Raw genomic sequence first — 17,362 nt, 5'->3', positions numbered from 1 at the left:
CTCGCTCTATAAGGAAAGAAAACATACAAATAGAGACTTCTTAATTAAAGTATAAGATCCTTTTTGCTTAAACAGAAGCTGTTACATCTTTCTCCTCAACATCACCAGACTCCACTGACAAAAACAGTCATTTAATGGTCCAGATAACCGTAGAACACACTTAATTGTGACTCAACGGAAACAAAAAAAGAAAGCACAAAGAAAACCGTCTTGGTTAGAATATTCCCTGTTGCAACAATCACCAGCTCTGGTTTGGTCAAAATAAACCTTTAATTCACAGAGTTGGATGTGGAAATATTCTGGCAATGGACTTTGTTTTTCATATCGAAACGGCTCCATAACTGGCAGTTTTAACGGTTGACTGAAAGATTTCCAGAGAGATGTACCCATGAGAAATGAGAAACGTTATGGATGTGTCCCTCTTTCTGCCTGCCTCGGGGAAACTGTATCAGACAAAACGAGTCAGTTGTCGCATAAATCACAGGAAAAACAATGGTGTCTCAGATAGTTTGTTTTTGTGCTATCCCTGCAGCCGCCAGCAGACTCTCGAATGTCAGACGTCAGAGATTCCTGTCAGCACCTGAACTCGCCACAATACAACAGATCATGTAACACATGACTTGAGAGGGAGGCTCTGCAGTCTGAGGTGGCACCTCCCAAAGATTGGTTGATATATTTATAAGCAACCACAAGGAACGTTTTACTGGTTATGAAACCGTTTCAATTTAATACTGATGGCCTCTTTATGACCTACATAAGCAGCGACGGAGAAGTTTGACTATTTCTTTCTAGTTGTATCATATTCTTAGTGCCAGTCACCAAGTTGGAATCCAGGTTTCTCTGATTTGTCAGCCCTCACAGGCCTGAGCAGTCACCGCCCGACGTGCTCCGACCGCTCACAACAGTGCTTCTGATACCATGGCCAAACTGGGGGCGTGGCTTAGGCTGGTGACCGTATAGTTGTGACGTCACAACCTTACAAACGTCTTGATGGCTGGTTTAAAGATGCAATATGTAAGAATTGTCCACCTGTCAAAATTCATACTCTTAACAAATAAGTGGCAGCATATCACCAGAGTGGCAGCTAACTGCTGCCAACTGCAGCTGCCTTTAGCTAGTTAGCTCAGTTAGCAGTGCAGCTAGCAGTTCATACGGGGAGCTCGAGGAGAAGAGGAGTGTTGGTGTTTACACTGCTAGCAATGGAGCTTTAGACCAAGACTGACTAAAAGTAAGTGTTATTTATTTACATTCTGTTGATTATTTAGTTGGTTTTTAACTTATTTCCACTAAAATTCTTACATCTTGATCCTTTAGAGGCACATTTTCTGAATTTAGGCAGTGTGTATTTCTTTGTGGATTGCGTGTTTCGGTACATTTGTGGTTTTTACATAGATCACAGAGACGCTGCTTTATAGGCTTCGGCCGAGGTAAGATATTATCGAATTTTGAACAGCTGATACATCATCTTCTGGCTTTTATTTTAAAAGGAAAATGGGACAAAAACTTCCGTGGCAGCTGGGGCAACACGCATCAATACATGGGAGGATGCCACAGGTTAATTTTTTCCTACCAACCAATCGATTCATAGTTCCTTTAATCCTTACAGACACAGATCTATGAGAAGATTTAACAGTGTGTCCTTCAATTCACCCCCAACACAGCAGCTCTCTTTTGTCTCTGCTATACAATCTCACCGTTTGGTCTGCAACCACATCAAGGGCGAAGAGTAAACCTCAGACATGACTGTGACCCTCACAGGCTGATTGTCACAAGTCATTCGAGTCAATCCCCTTCATACCGTTACACCCAGATTTCATCCAGAACACACACATTCACGTGGTTTCACGTCTCGGTTTGGACTCGGCCCACAAAGAAAAAAAAAACAAAAAAAAACATTGGAGGAAACAAAAGTCGCGTAAAAAACAGAACACACAGCTCAGGGCTTCTGTCCAAAGCCACTGTGCCCAGTAAGAAGTCCTGCAGCAAACACAGGGAGGGGATTTCCCTGCTGTTTGGCATCCGAGTTTTAAATCATAAACACACATGTTCCTGAAAGAGTATTACGATAAAAGGGCTGTAACTTGAAAGAGAACTTCCTCATATTCGTACAGATTATGCTGAATTAACCAGTCTTTTACGGCAGTGCAAATTACAAGCGTTATCTAAATGAGCACATCAAACTTGATAAAGGGCTTATGTAGACCTCTCAGCTGACCCTGGAGACTTTTACGATTTTCTGGAACTGGTGAAATCTAAATAGAGTGTGACAGGAGATAAGGAACACTCTTTGAGATGTCGTGACAAATGTTCCAGCTTTAACAACATCAACTACCAGAATACCTCCAGCGACAGTGAAATAAGTCCAGGAGGATGTTAAAGCCGAAGAAGGTGCAGTTTTTTTCACATGTTTGCATCGTCAGTGTCCTAGATGACATCTAAATAAAGATCTTTTCCAACAGTGTAGCATTTAATGACATTAGAAGCTAATGTAATAACACGAGGCTCAGACTATGAATAGAGGGGCTGTTTACTTCGGTATGTGACTGCACCATAACCCTCCTGATTTGAAGCATGTGTTAGGAACATTTGCTGTTTCGTCTTCCTCAAAATCCAAAATTCCCCCGACTGGGAACTAGTGTGATCTCATTACATCCTTAAAGGATTTAGATCCTCGTCCTTCTCAACGGATCAAGGTTTTTAGGCTCCTTTTTAGCCCTTAAGATGTAGATCCGCAGCGGGGCAATATATGGTTATTATATTGTTTAAGTGATATGAGACTATAATTCTTCTTTTAAAAGCTGCATTACAGCAAAGTCATTTTCTGAGCTTACCAGACTGACTGTTTTCGTGCTCTGATTCTTGTGTGAGTCATTAAATCCCCATGACTGATGATTATTTATCAAAAATGTTATCGTGTTAGTATTCTGTGAAAGTACCAATAGTCATCCCTACAATATCGTTGGAATACCACTATTGAAGTAGGACCTATTTGGTCAAAAATATTGTGATATCGGATTTTGTCCCCCAGTCCCAACATTTATGATGTGCTTTTGAGAAGATTTCAACACATTGCGATAAAGCCTTAAAAATACTGCTGTATTATTCTAAGCCAGTCCAGCCTTGGTAGATGAAAGCAATAATTCAGTGCAAGAACAATCATATCTAAATTAGTCTCAGATAGCCAGATGTGTTTCCATATGGTATTATTCTGGTATGGCTCGTTTTTGGTGTCCAGGCACAGTCGTGCGGCTAAACACAAGATGCAGCGAGGGTGCCTCTATTGAATATTGTCAGGGTGAACTTGATTTACAAGAGGGAAGGCTTGTCCTGGTAGGAAAATACCTAAATATAAGAAAGGTAACAACTGCTAGTTTACATTTGTACTGTTAGCGACCAGGTTAGTGTTAAAGTAACTTGCAGATTAAGAATTACATGAAGGATTGAGATGAGAACAGTACACACAGGATGCGGCCTGAAACGTATTTTGAACGCTTGCTTACACCAACAGTCTACATCCGCCGAGTCAGACTATATCATAACAAACCAAGGAATAGCTGTGATAAACAATAGTGTCATTTTAAATATTCCACTGTTATAATAATGATAATATAGTAGCGAGTGCACCCTGGAAAGAGCGATTAACTTTGGATTCTCAATTCTTAATATTCAGACATCAGAGTTGGTATGCGAAAAAGATATTTGAATATCCTCAATAAAAATAAACCATCGCAAACAAAACAATAAGTACAATTTGAATAAAACACGTCAGCGCTGCGCCCGAGTCTTCACGCTGCAATAAAAATGTCAATGACAATCTTATGTAACAAACATGCACGTAAACACAACCGGCGGTATTGATGTCAGGCCGCCGAACAAGAACAAGGTCATGTATGTACATTCATACGGTGTTTACATAATTATCGTTACACTAACCGAAAGTATGTGGACGATGTGTGATCGTTTACCTTTGCCTCCTTATGACGTGCTTTTGACATTCAGCTCGAAGAGTTTCATCTCTTCTACGAAGGCTTTTCACGAGAGTTTAGAATCTGGCTGCAGGAATTTGTGAGGTCAGGTTGGACCAATCAAGTTCTTCCAAATGAAGCGCGGATACATCAAAAAATAACTTCTTTATGTTTACGGCTTTGTGCAAAGTTGCAATGTCATGTCGAAACGGGAAATGCTTGTTCCAAAACTCTTGGCACAAGGCTGGAGGCACACAGCTGTCAAAAGGGTTGTAAGGTTAAGATTTATCCTAATGAGAACTACAAACTTAAGCCACAAAAAACAGCCGCAGGCAAAAGTGACATGGGCGTAACCACATTGTTTTAGAATTATGATTATGACCTTATCTCTGTTTAATTTTCTTTTAATTATTTATTGACTTTTTGTCTGTTTACTTCATTATATTGTTTTTATATTCAGAGCTGTAATTTCCCTTCTTGCTTTTCTCACTGACACAGACTCTTTTCCTTATTTCAAAACAAAATAAAATTGTACCCTACTCCGACATGAGTCATATGATTAAGTCCTATAACTACTGCCACCCTACTATCAGATCTAACCTTGTTGTATAGTATCTCTGCCATGTACTATTCAAGACTCACACCGAAACCAGAGTTAAATGGCGGTAAGAAACAATTACAGAATGAGGAAGATAAGATAATAAAGATGTGTTGATAATGTTCTCATTCCAGGCTCCCTGCCCAAACTCTGTTTCCGTTTCATAAACAGAGACAAGAATGTCACAGTGAGTTTCCACAATAGCCTTTTCATCACAAAAGTCTCCATGGTTCTTAATGGCGTGTTTTCACAGAGGGAGTGCCACAGTGGTAAAAGCACTAGTGTTAATAATAAAATTAATAGTGTCTGACTTTCATTTACTTCTGCTGGTTTTCACACCGTCGTGGCTCATTGGGTCTCAATGGAACAAAGACATAACATTGGTGTTATTATCAGGGATGGACTGATTATCAGGGCCGATAAACCTTTTTTTACAATTATCCTCATCTGTGTTTTCTTGTGTCAAATTGTGAATAAAAAGGTGGAATATTCAAGAATTGGCCACCTGTCAAATTCTCCAAACAAACAGTTGCAGCAAATCACTATAATAGCCAACTGCTGCTACCTGGATTCCGTTGATGACTGTAGCTACTATTAACTTGTTAGCTCAGTTAGCCCTGCAGCTAGCAAGAGAAGACGTTCTCAGGCTCGGGGTTAGCCCACTAACTTGAGTTGATAATCTACAATGCAATACATAGACGTCTTTGACATGATGTCAAAACTCTTTTGTCATCACAAGCTGTTGATAACTTTTGTTAATTTCTGGAATTTTTCTTACATTTTGCACCTTCAAGTTATCTGATAAATGTAGTGGGCTGGAGGAATAAAGTAGCAGAACATGGAAACACTCAAGCACCTCACAATTGTACTTGACTACACTGCAGTTAGTTACATTCAGTCAATGGTTATTATAAATGTTTGCACAAAGTTTTATATTGCATGTGCCGAGAGGGTTTTGTTTTCACCCATGTCCATTTGTTGGTTTGTTTGCAGGATTACACAAAAACTAATGAGCAGATTTCCACAAAGCTTGGATGCAGCATGAGTCTCAGCCCAGAATAGACCCCATTAACTTCCGGTGCATATCCAGATAAAGTGACAGTGACACAATTTTCTCTTTATTATTGTGAGATAAGGTGTTTCCCGACATTTTCATTGATTTCTCAAGGAAAGGTGTGTGGCTCTTGATGAAAAAAAGGCATATTTAGGTGGCTGGTATCTATAAGTGAGTTTAATCTGATGCAACTCCAAGATTTAAATATGTTTTATGTGGTGGAGGTATACACTCTACTGAGTTTTTCCTGCAAATGTACATCTTATCTGAGTATAAATAATCACTATCGGCCCTGAAAAAGACACATTGGTTGTTCCCTAGTTATTCAAACATGGAGGAAATATGTGTCACCTGTGTGACCTATAGACCGGAAGTTAAACTCCAGAGTGTCGCTTGATGTGTCGGAGGGTGTCAGACAGGTGTTAAGTTTCATGTATGCTAAAAATGACAGCCCACATTACATAACAGACGTCGAGGAGAACATCATGTACAGTTCATGTGTTTGGAAACCATCGCCCTCCCTGAAGGTTAGCTCCTGCCCGCTAGCCTGACAGTCACAGGAGACGCGCTGCCCCGTGGAAATGTGCTAAATCACGCGATAACTGACTCTAATCTTTTCTGCAAACAAGTCAGTTTCACCTTAACTGTTCTATTAAATGGTGCGCAAACGTGCTATAGGTGTCTTGTAGATTATCAATGAAAACTTGACTAACATTTGGGCAAACGTCACACACTGGACGCACTAGCAGGAACAACATTAGCAAGGCATCGCTGCCTCGCGACTGAAGGGTGCTACGACAGAAAAAACGCGGTTTTATCGCGATGTCAGCGCCTCCATGGACGAGCCGCGTCTCTTACCCTCCTCTTCTGTCCCGGGCCCGGAGGAGTCGGTCGGATATTCGGGTGAAAACCCCGGTGATGGCCGGTGTGTACACGGAGTACACCAGCCTCCTCCAGGACATGGGAGCCGCCATTGCTGCAGCGGAGGGACTTTGAAAAAACTTTATTGACACAAGCCCGAGGAACACAAACACACTGGTCCCACTGTAATCTGTGTGAGAAGCTGAGAGCTTGGACTGATCAATATATTGATTAGTGGCTTTCTTTTTTTTTCTTTCTTTTTTACGTGCAACAATAAATAAATAAACAAATCAGAGAAAATGTTATTTATTTATCTTTTGGATACTTTGGATGCTGTTAAATGACCTCTAGTGGTCAGTCTACAAACTACTACACAACTTTATTTGTGTAGTAATGTGTTGTCAGTAATAATTACTCTGAAGTCAACCTATAAAATAGTGCAAAACTCTTCATAGGCACACATTTATATATTTATATATGTATATGTGCCCTCTGTGAACACTACCTTGATCTTTTCCCTCTGTGTAACCTGTGGAAGGTGTGACCTCAGCTCTCACCACAGATTTCCAGTCATGCAGCGCAGAGCTTGTAGTGTAAACAGGTGATTTCCGACTCTCAGACTCTCCTGGGAGGACCTCAAACCTGCTACACCCAGTCAGTGCTCATTGTCTGTCTGTTAAACTATTTAAAGGGTGGTAATTGTCATTGAAGCATAAGGTGAAAATTAACTGTTATTGTCAGTGATGTTATTAACGTCTTTCACTCACTACATATTGTTTATTAGTTTGCATACACAAATAGTACGTTATCTTTGTTTACTTTCATGGAATCTTTTTTGATAGTGCATGTAATGCTTTTGCTTTTGCTTCTCACGAGTGTTGGAAAGTGATTAGTTTTCACTTTTTATTCTATTTCTATTTGCTGTTACCTTCCACTACATCCCAGAGGCAAATATTGTAGTTTTCACTGCACTATTAACGGCTAAATCTACCCTACAGATTGGGATTTTAAAGCCTGTAATTTGAATATAAAACAAATAGAAGTGAATACAGTATATGGAGTGCTTTATAACACAGCTACCCAAAGATTTAAAGTACTTCATTATTGCTCATCTGGCAATATATAACATTAGATGCTGCTTATACACAAATGTATCAGTAACAGTCATCACACAATACAATAAATGATAATATAACACGAACAGAGGCCATACATGCTTTTAATTGAGTAAGATTCTGAGCGCGGGAGCGTTTTTCTTGGCTTGTAATAGAGTATCTAAGGTCAGCAGTGCAGCAGCGGAGCTGGTTGTTGCTCAAGAGCGTTTTCAGTAAGTAAGTCAGATGCTTCCTGACACGACATGAGGGCCCGAGGGACTTCATCTTTAAACATTAGCCAGCTTGTTCAAGGTAAAATGTTACTCATCTGTCATGTTGTGAAGAAAGGGAGAAGAAAGTAAAGGTGCTGCACCCTATTACTGAAGCCTGATCTGAGAACAGATTATCTGAGCCACTTAAGGTAAGGCTTTATTAATTTATTGCTCTTCGGCGGGGGGAATTAATGTGTTACATCAGCATCGGAGAGACTACAGGAAGATGATTAACTATTCAAATTAAATAACTAATTAAATAATATGGCATATTAAGAGTTATATACAGTGTAAACATTATTGCAGTGGCAGACAACAAGTATTGTGCCTGTGTGTTTGAATATTTCCACTTTATGATACTTTATGCTCATACTCCACTACACGTTAGAGGCAAATATTATACTTTTTACTCCATTACACGTTTGATAACTTAAGTCAGTTGGAAACAGAATGGCTTTTGAATACATTTATTTTAACCTAAATCTGATTTTGATACTGAATTGCATTTATTTCTATATCTGCTTACTGATGCTTAAATACATTTTATATCACATTTTCTAAGGCTAAAGTCTGACTTGTGGGTACTTTGTACAGCACTGGTTGATGCTTGTTTTGCAGCATGCAATCTGCAAAATAACTTAAAAGCAGCAAAAGTTATCGAATACATGCAGGCCTAGTGGATTAAGAGCAGAAAATATTCAGTTTAATGTTGTTGTTATTCGTTTTTATGTTGCCTTTTTTAAAAATAGTTTTATTGATGTTTACATGCAGAGAATTAAAGTCCAAGTACCTCAAACTTATACTGAAAACATAGTTCTTGGATAATGTACTTAGTTACATACCATCCCTGTGTAATTGCCTCCTTGCTAAGTGACACTCTTGCCTCTTACCTCTTTGACCCATCTCTTTCATCGCTTTGCTCTGTCTGTGACTTGATGAAATAACTACCACGAGCCTGCTGAAAAAGAGCATTTAAATACTGAGATTATTAAAAATTCTACCCTTGTTTATGTGCATCAGACAGCCAGTTAAATAAAATAATGCAAGAAATGCGATACTTATCGCAAAATAACTAAATGTATCCAATGCGTGTTGTCCTAGTGGAGTAAAAAGGAATAGTTTGCCTCAAAAATGAAGTATGAAGCAGCAGAAACTGGCAAATACTCACTTTAATGTTGTAATTATAGATGCAGAGTTGTTTTCTTGATGTCTATAAACCTCAAAAGCATACTTGAGCACAGTACTTGAGTAAATGTACTTAGCTACACGCCATCACGGTGTGACTGAAAGTGTCTCTTGCCTTTCATTGCTCTGTATCTTTTTTTTTTTTCTTTTTTTGGAATAACAACTAATATTCAAACAAAACATGCATATTATTGTGCTCCTCAAATATTCTGCCCGTGTGTCAGAACTGTAACACTGTCGTTTAAACAACGCTGTGGAGCCTTTAACGGTATCTCACCTTGCGGAGCAGGGACCCCACCAGTACCAGGAAGCAGCGCGCCAAAGGTCACGCTGATTATTTACTGGCAATCTGCCAGAGCGAGAGCGCGAGCGTCTGTATTCTCTCCTGCGTGCGTGGGGTTTGCGTGTGTGTGCGCGCGCGGGAGGGAAGGAGGGAGAGAGGGGGGGAGGGAGCGTGCGTGTGTGTGCTTACTGGAAGAGGCTGTGAGCGGAGGGAGGAGGAGCCTTACGAACATCGGCTTTACTCACTCTCTGGAAACAACCTCCTGTAACCTTCCTCCACACACGGACGGGATCTCTCCGGCGCGTATCGTCACATTCCTCCGCTTTCGGGAGAGAGAAGAGAGAGAAGAGAGAGACCCCCCTCTCCTCCTCCTCCTCCTCCTCCTGCTGCTGCTCCGCCGCCACCTCCTCCTCCCCTCCTCTTCTTCACTTTCACCACACTTTCTGGATACTTTCTGCTGTTGGATTTTAATGCCTGAGTTAATAATTCATCTAGCACTACTCTCGGGTAGTTTGCGTGTCTTTGCGTTTGGCGACGAGCGGCTGCGGCGCGCGGCTCAGCAAACCCGCAAGGTAAGTTTACATTCAATTAAATACATATATATATATATATATATATATATATATATATATATACTGTGAAGAAAAAGAAGCGGTGGTTGACTGGAGGGGGTGAGATGATAGGACGTGTTTGTGTCACGGTTGCAGCAGCAGCAGCAGCTCGTTGGTGCAGTGCAGCCGAGCGTCCCGCAGCTCCACATTTTCGGGCTCGTTTCGCAATATTGTGGCGAGTGGACCGACTTCCACTCCGGCGGCTCTGAAACCGTTATGGCGCCTCCTCCTCCTCCTCCTAGTCCCGGAGACGTGCTTTAATCCCCCCTCCCTCCCTCCCCTCCCCATCCACCACCACCACACTCACTTACAGCCAGACCAGACGGGACACCTTTGTAGTCACAGTGAAACCGGAGAATGGGGCCTCTGTGTCGCCGGGAACGAGGAGCTGTCCGGTGAAAACAAGGGGGGGAGAGAAAAGCGCGCCGGACACTTTCGCTGTGACCCCGTTTCTGAAATCCCTTGTTGCGGTACGCCCGATCGAAGACAATTGAAAGCAATCAGGATCCAGTTGCTGTCTGGCTGCACGCTGCAGCAGCAGCAGCAGCAGGATCGCTGCGAGTACGACAGGATTCATGTGGACTAAATATAACCTGCCTGCCGGCTGCTGGCTGCCGGCTGCCCGTTCTCTGCCTTATGCATTTGTCACAGCCGCCATAACTGCATTTTCTGGGGGTAAACCGAGAGCTCCAGTGTGGCAAAGTGCTCATTTATTCATGTGTGTGTAATCTGTCCTCCGTCCTCTCTCCAGCTGTGTTTAGGTGCTCTCTCCCAGCCCCTCTCTGGATGCATCAGACTCCTCTCCCCCGGGGCCCTGGACCCGGTGTGTGACCCCGCCACCCTCACCCCTCTCCCCTTCACCCACCTCTCCCTCTGCCCCGACCTCCTTCCCACCTGTCCACCCCGACGCTCCCTTCCTGGGCCCCCTGCCTCTCGACCAGCGGGCAGAGGCAGGGGGCCATGGCGCCATGGTAGCCTTCAGCGGACGCAGCCCCCTCGCCATGAGCAGCGTGGCCTCTCCGGACGGCAGGGTTCAGGGGTCGAGCTTCACCCCGCATCACTTCAAGCCCTTCAGATCGCACGCACACTACCAGCAGGTGAGTCACACCTGAGTTTACGATCGACATGTACAGATTGCAAGTGCAGTGGTGCTGCGGAGACGTCCTGGACCAAAGATCTTGTCAGTGGAAATGAAAATTGTGATGCAGAAATGATCATCAAATAGTTCTCTCACAATAATGTTACTCTAGGTTTCAGAGTGTACTTTGAGCCTTCACCCTGGCTGATAACACTTCATATTACTGTGTGGTAATGTGGGTTTGTTCTACTGGTTTCAGGTGATGCGTGCGTTGCGTAAGCTGCAGGAGAGCGGGTTCTACTGGGGTGCGGTGGGCGGCCGGGAGGCCAGCTCCATGCTCCGCTCCGAACCGCCCGGCACCTTCCTGATCCGCGACTCCTCGGACCACCACCACTTCTTCACCCTCTCAGTCCAGACGGCCCGGGGCACCAAGAACCTGCGCATCCACAGCGAGGGAGGCGGCTTCTTCTTACAGCCGGACCCCCAAAACACCCAGGAGCTGCCGCAGTTCGACTGCGTGCTGAAGCTCATAGCGCACTACATGGGCAAGGGGCCGGACGCTGGGCGCAGCAGAGACGGGGCGTGTGGGGGGGAAGTGGAAATGAAGGGACGCAGCGTGTATCTGATCCACACCGGCGGAGAGAGGGTTCCCCTGGAATTGCGGCGGCCCCTGTCGACCTCTCTGTCGTCCCTGCAGCACATGTGCAGGAGGACCCTGAACAACCGAGGCCTGGGGGGGCCGGAGCGGGCCGAGCAGCTCCCGCACACACTCAGAGACTTCTTAGAGGAGTACGACGCTCCGATATGACTGACAGGACCCGCAGAGGTTCCGCTACACGGACCACTTGCCCGGAGGACGGCGCAGACCAGTTCTCAGCGCATACGTGGATGTGCGCTCCATCAGAGTTTATCATGTGAGGTCAGAATCAGCTGATCCCAGCTCTGTTTCAACACTGACGGACACCATCTACCCAAAGTCCCCCCTCCCCCCCCCGCCGCCGCTGACTTGGGTTCTGGGAAGAGGAGTGTGATTTGGGTAACCAACGATTACCTCGTCCGTCCTGCCTTGCAAAAAAACAAAAAAACAAACTGACCACTGGTGCCAGTGGCGGATGAAGCCAGAGGTCAAAGGTCGATGTTTTTTTTCTCCCTACGACTGACTCAGACGCAGAGCAGAGCCTCGCAGAAGATTAGATTGATCGGTAGATATTAGCGATGACGGCGACGGCGTGAGCGGTAACGCGCGCCGGTGGTCCCTGTTGTGGGTCGTTGTGGGCTTCGGGAGGGGACGGTCTGACATTTGCAACACTTTGGATCACTGGACAGAGAGAAAGAAAGGCAAAGAGCAGAGAGTCTTAGAGGGGGGGACTGAAAGAGGAGCTGCAGAGAGAAGTCCAGACGAGGGGCCCGATGCAGAGAGCCTACACTATTTGTTTGTCTGAGTGTGTGTGTGTGTGTTGTGTGTTGTGGTGGCGCACACATTTCCACTGCTGCTTCCCGCAAATGTTTCATTACAGAGGGGGGAGTGTGGTGGTCATGCTCACACACACACACACACACACACACACACACACACAGGTACATGTAGGTTTTGTTAGCGTGGGAACAAAAAAGCATTACAAAGCATCTTCTCCTTCTCCTTGTTTGTTTCTTGGTTCTCCTCCATTACTCACTCCCTGACCCCCTCCTCCTCCTCCTCCTCCTCCCCCCTTCCTTTTTTTTTTGTTTTTGCATGTGGCGCTTCAACAGTGACAGAAAACAGACTTCTGTTGCCGAGACAAAAGCTTGTTACTGAGACAAAAGCCTTTTGGCGGAAGACCAAACAAAACAGCAGAACTTATTTTTATCCAGACTGGCTGGAAAACTGTCAGCGACACTGTAAAAGCTCCTCGGGGGGGGGGGGGGTAATGACGACCGTGGGGATCCGAGAGATTGTCCACAGGGGGGGAGGAGGAGAGGAAAGACTGAACCAAGGAGGGAGAAAGAGGAGAGCGGGAAATGGGATTAGGAAAAGGGAGAGGACAGAGAGCTGGGGAGTGGGCTAGGGCGAGGGGGGGGGGAGAAAGGGGGAGGAGACATACTGGTATACAGCTAAACAAAAACACTGACGTGATTGATGGTCCAGACTTTAGAGGAAACGATCGCGCTCAACAGGACGCCGCTCCTGCAAATGTAACGCCAGGTTTTGCTCCAAAAAGCCTCGCGTGAAGAAAAGAAAAAAAAGTTTTGGGCTCAAGTCTTAAAATCCTTCTTTACATTATCATCTCTTTCTTTTTGTGTTTTTTTTTTTTTTTTGCTCTCTCGCTCTCCTGGTATTCATGAAGGACACGAGAAGAGACGAGCTGTTTGTGTGGACTGATTTTCTAATCCCTCTAACTGTAGGAAGGTTTTCTCTCTCTCACCCCACTGACCCTCCGTCGTTACCTCTCTCTGAATGTCAAGGGAACACAAGACTTCCTTATAGTGATTCTTAAAAGTATCTTTTTTGGCCTTTGTTGTAAGTACAGCTGAGGAGATGACAGGAAACAGGACGAGAGAGCAAAGGGGCCCCAGGCCGGGACTCGAACCCGGGGCCGCAGCGGGGACAAAGCCTCTGTGCGTGGGAGGACGCCCGCTCTACCATCCGAGCCACACGGCGCCTTCATAACGTGATTCTTAAAAAGTAAAAGCCTTTTTGTAAAACAAGACAAGTACAAGACTTGGATTTTTGATCGAAGCTGTTTTTTTTTGTGTGTGTCAGTGCTCGTACTTTACCTGTGATCCATATTGGAGTGGTCGCCTTTTCATGTTGCGATCTCATTGAGACAAGAGCACTGAAAATATACCACAGTGACACGAATCTCAAGTCTTTCATTTTCTCACATCAACACCAAGTTTTCATTTTTTTTTTTTTTTTTGTGTGTTGTACATGTGTCGCAGCCGGTGGACCCACACATGTATGTGAAACCATTTGTCTTTTATAAAGACTCTCTCGCTCAAAGGCTGGCCACTAGTCTGGCAGAACACAAGCTGTAATATCTGAAAATGACAAAGCATTACAAAAAAAAATAAATAAAACAAATGGAAACGTTGCACATATTTATATTTCTAAAATATTTCAATAATTTATATTAAAGAGCACTATTTTTACAAAAGTCAATGCGTTTGCCCCGTGTGTTACTTCACTGTGTGTCTCCTCTTTTTCTCTGTTGCTCAACTGAGTCAATATTTACTGGATAAGCTCTAATTTACCGTAAAACATTGTAAAGCAGTTTGTATTCCGGCGCTGCCCAGATTATTACTGACAAATGGGATTTCCTAGGCAAACAAAGCGCTGTTTATTCAGTGGGCAGGCCTGTTTTTTTCTTTTAAAGAGCCGAGCCGAGCGCAGGGACGATGCTCACACGCTCATCGCATGGTTAAAATTACTGCAATCATCACTTCTTGTTTTCTCTGCCAAAGCATTGTGGGTAAATTCCATAGTCATCAGAGAGCATATAGGAAGAAGGGGAGGGGGGGGGGGGGCGTCACAGTTTATGTCAGACGTGCCCTGCAGAAATGAGTACACAACACACAGCAACAAAGGGATTCCCAGAAGCACTCAGTTATGTTAACACCACCACCACACACACACACACACACCCACACACACACACTTTGACACAGCAGTCACTGTGTAGAAAGCTCACTTTGGGCTGGACCTAACTGGAAAGGAATGCAGTAGGGTTTTATACATCCTGCCTGAGGGGCTGAGTGAGGATGGTGTCCTCTAGAGAGAGAGAGAGTGTGTGTGTGTGTGTGTGTGTAGATATAAATGTGTGTGTGTGTGTGTGTGTGTGTGTGTGTGTCTGTGTCTGTGTCTGTGTGTGTGTGTGTGTGAGGTCAAATAGGTGAAAGGGTCCACGTGGAGAAGATTTATGACGGCCTGCGGTTTTAGTGTTCAGAGTGCTGATAGAGAGAGTGTGTGTGTAAATTGCTGCTGGTAAAATTAAGCAGAGGGTGAGTTCAGTTTTCTATACTCTCTCTCTCTCACACACACACACACACACACACACAGGTCCCATTCCCTGCATACCTACTATTCTGTCTGAGGCTGGCTTCCAGGAAATGAGGCACTTTAATTGAGTTGACTTTTTACGGCTTGACTGGTGATAGTGTGTGTATGAGAAACAGTGAGTGAGGTGTCTTTGTGTAAGAGAATGGGTGTGTGTGTGTGTGGGTGTGTGTGTGAGATTGAGAGAGAGATTGAGAAAGAGATGGAGGACTTCACCGGGAGAGAAGAGGATTAAAAAAGGCGAAGTATTACAGAAAGAAGGCTTATTTACAGTTGCAAGGTCGGACAAGCTTGACAATAGAAACATGGCGAAGCAGGTCCCGTTTAGCATCGCGCCGCAATTATCTTTAGATAGTTTCTAGGAGTCATATTATACGATATAGCTCCAAGAAGCCGAAAGCAAGGAATACAGTTGGCAATGGAAGGATATATTCGTAATGTTACGTTTTATGAACACGGCAAAACAGTGCGTATTAATGAAAAGTCATTCCAGTCTCGACAAAACAAGAGAGGCCTTGATGTCTTCTAGCTGGCTAACCAGAACCCAAATGAGATGGAAGCAAAACTAGCCTAGACTCCTCTTGATGTAACGTTAGCTAACAAACAAGGTAGCGTGTTGCGAACATTAGCCAACCTAATATGTGACTGTATACGATGTGATGTGCCCGTAAAGATCGTGGCATCTATATAATGACATAGTAATACCTTTGTTGTCTGGCTACCCTAAGGAGGAAGCAAACCTGGCCAACATTACGCTACTTCTCTGTAACATTAGCTAACAGTTACACGTTAGCTAGCAAGTTAGGTAGCAGTTTGCTAACATCAGCTAACGAAAGTGTGACTGTGTACAACGTGATGTGCCCGTGAAGATCGCTGAATCTAAACAATGTGACTTTACATTTTAATGTAATGTAATAACTTTTGTAACCTTTGTCTTTTAGCCTATTAATGTTATCTTAAAAATATGTCAACAACCAACGTATCTGTTTTGTTCAAAATCTTTTCCACATGACTAAGGAGAAAGCCAACCTGCCTAATGTTGGTGAAAGGACATTTGGCTAGCTCCTCTTGATTTAATGTTAGCTCACAGTTACACATTAGCTAACAAACGAGGTAGCATGTTGCTAACAGTAGCCAACCTAATACGTGACTGTACAATACGATGTGTCTTAAAGACCTTGGCATCTATATAATGTGACTTAACATTGTGCAGTACCTTTTTTTAGCTGTGTTTTCTGGCTAACGATAATAAAAAAAAACGTCACAACACAACCTCTGTCCGTTTCCAAATATTTTTTGGTCTTACCGCGAACATAAGGTGGAAGCAAACATGGCTTACATCAAGTGTTCGCACATTAGGCTAGCTCCTCTTGATGTAACGTAAGCAAACAGTTACACATTAGCTAGCAAGTTTGGTAGCATTTATAACTAACATTAGCTAAGATGTGACAATATACAACGTGACGTGTCCATGGAGATTGTGCCATCCATATAATGTCACAATGTTTTTTTGCTAGTGAGGGAGCATTTCGCCAGCATTAGCCAAACTTAAGGTGACACACCTTCCATGTGATCAGGGTATCAAAGTACAGGTCGTGGTCCCCTATCAACATCTTTCAACTATCTTCTGAACTTGTTTTTACTTGTCAGCAGAGACAAAACTAGCACATAAAAGTTTAACAGTGGACGGGAGGGTTGATCAAGGTCCATCGGGTGCCAAGCTTACTCAACTGAGCACAGAGCGTAAGTGGAGTGACATAGCAAAGGGTTAATGTTGACTGTTGTCACTGATAAAATAAAACATATATAACGCATTACACCACACACACACACACACAGACACATCTAGACACAAGCCAACCACAGACTTCTGTGGAGGTGACAGGTGAGGACAATGTTTAACAACTGTTTTTACTGCTTACCTCAGTACAGGTAATTATAATGATTCAAAAGTGAGTTGCCTTGGTTCCTTATTTTGCTATGACACTTGCAGGAAAAAATGTGTGTGTGTGTGTGTCGAAAGTTGCTGTTTGTGCTCTTGTGTGTGTGTATGTGAATGTAGGTGGGTGACACTACATGTTTGTGAGAGGAAGACTGAGCAACGGGGGCAATTACAGACGAAACTGACGTAGTGCGAGAGACAAACAGAAATGAGTGAGCCTTCTTCCCAAAATCCAACCAGAATAATCCAGTTTTACACAGAAACACACACACACACACACATTGTCTAAATAAGCCAGCTCAGCTCACTATGACTCATTTTATGTTCCCCGTAGTTGCCTGGTTAGCGGGGCTGGAATATTTTGCCTGTATCCTTCGCTCCTCTCG

The 17,362-nt window shown here is 43.7% G+C and overlaps 2 protein-coding genes across 7 annotated transcripts in view; one reads left to right on the top strand and one right to left on the bottom strand.

Annotated features, from left to right (window-relative positions):
- The window catches only part of pgs1 (phosphatidylglycerophosphate synthase 1), a 49,219-nt gene that overhangs the window by 20,415 nt on the left and 11,442 nt on the right, over positions 1-17,362 (bottom strand). For 2 of the 3 annotated variants that reach the window (XM_030400453.1, XM_030400454.1), the window contains exon 1: positions 6,476-6,624. The exons of the other annotated variant lie outside the window; for it this stretch is intronic. In XM_030400453.1, the coding sequence (XP_030256313.1) occupies positions 6,476-6,591 (116 nt within the window). In that variant the 5' untranslated portion in view covers positions 6,592-6,624. Of the gene's footprint in view, positions 1-6,475; positions 6,625-17,362 lie in introns of those variants that run through there. 3 annotated transcript variants of the gene reach the window in all.
- Positions 7,943-14,140, top strand: LOC115571230 (suppressor of cytokine signaling 3-like). Of its 4 annotated transcripts, none has more exons than XM_030400483.1 (3): positions 7,943-7,993; positions 10,675-11,020; positions 11,261-14,140. In XM_030400483.1, exons 2-3 carry the CDS (start codon positions 10,892-10,894, stop codon positions 11,807-11,809), a joined length of 678 nt encoding a protein of 225 aa, XP_030256343.1. In that variant the 5' UTR covers positions 7,943-7,993; positions 10,675-10,891; the 3' UTR covers positions 11,810-14,140. The 4 variants fall into 4 exon arrangements, with proteins under 4 accessions (XP_030256343.1, XP_030256341.1, XP_030256342.1 ...); XM_030400481.1 differs by lacking the exon at positions 7,943-7,993 and adding an exon at positions 9,517-9,884; XM_030400482.1 differs by lacking the exon at positions 7,943-7,993 and adding an exon at positions 10,209-10,393.

This window comes from Sparus aurata, chromosome 20, assembly GCF_900880675.1.
Source record: "Sparus aurata chromosome 20, fSpaAur1.1, whole genome shotgun sequence".
In the NCBI taxonomy this organism is placed as follows: domain Eukaryota; kingdom Metazoa; phylum Chordata; class Actinopteri; order Spariformes; family Sparidae; genus Sparus; species Sparus aurata.
Note: the sequence above shows the minus strand (reverse complement) of the source record. Positions and strands in the feature narration are given on the sequence as shown.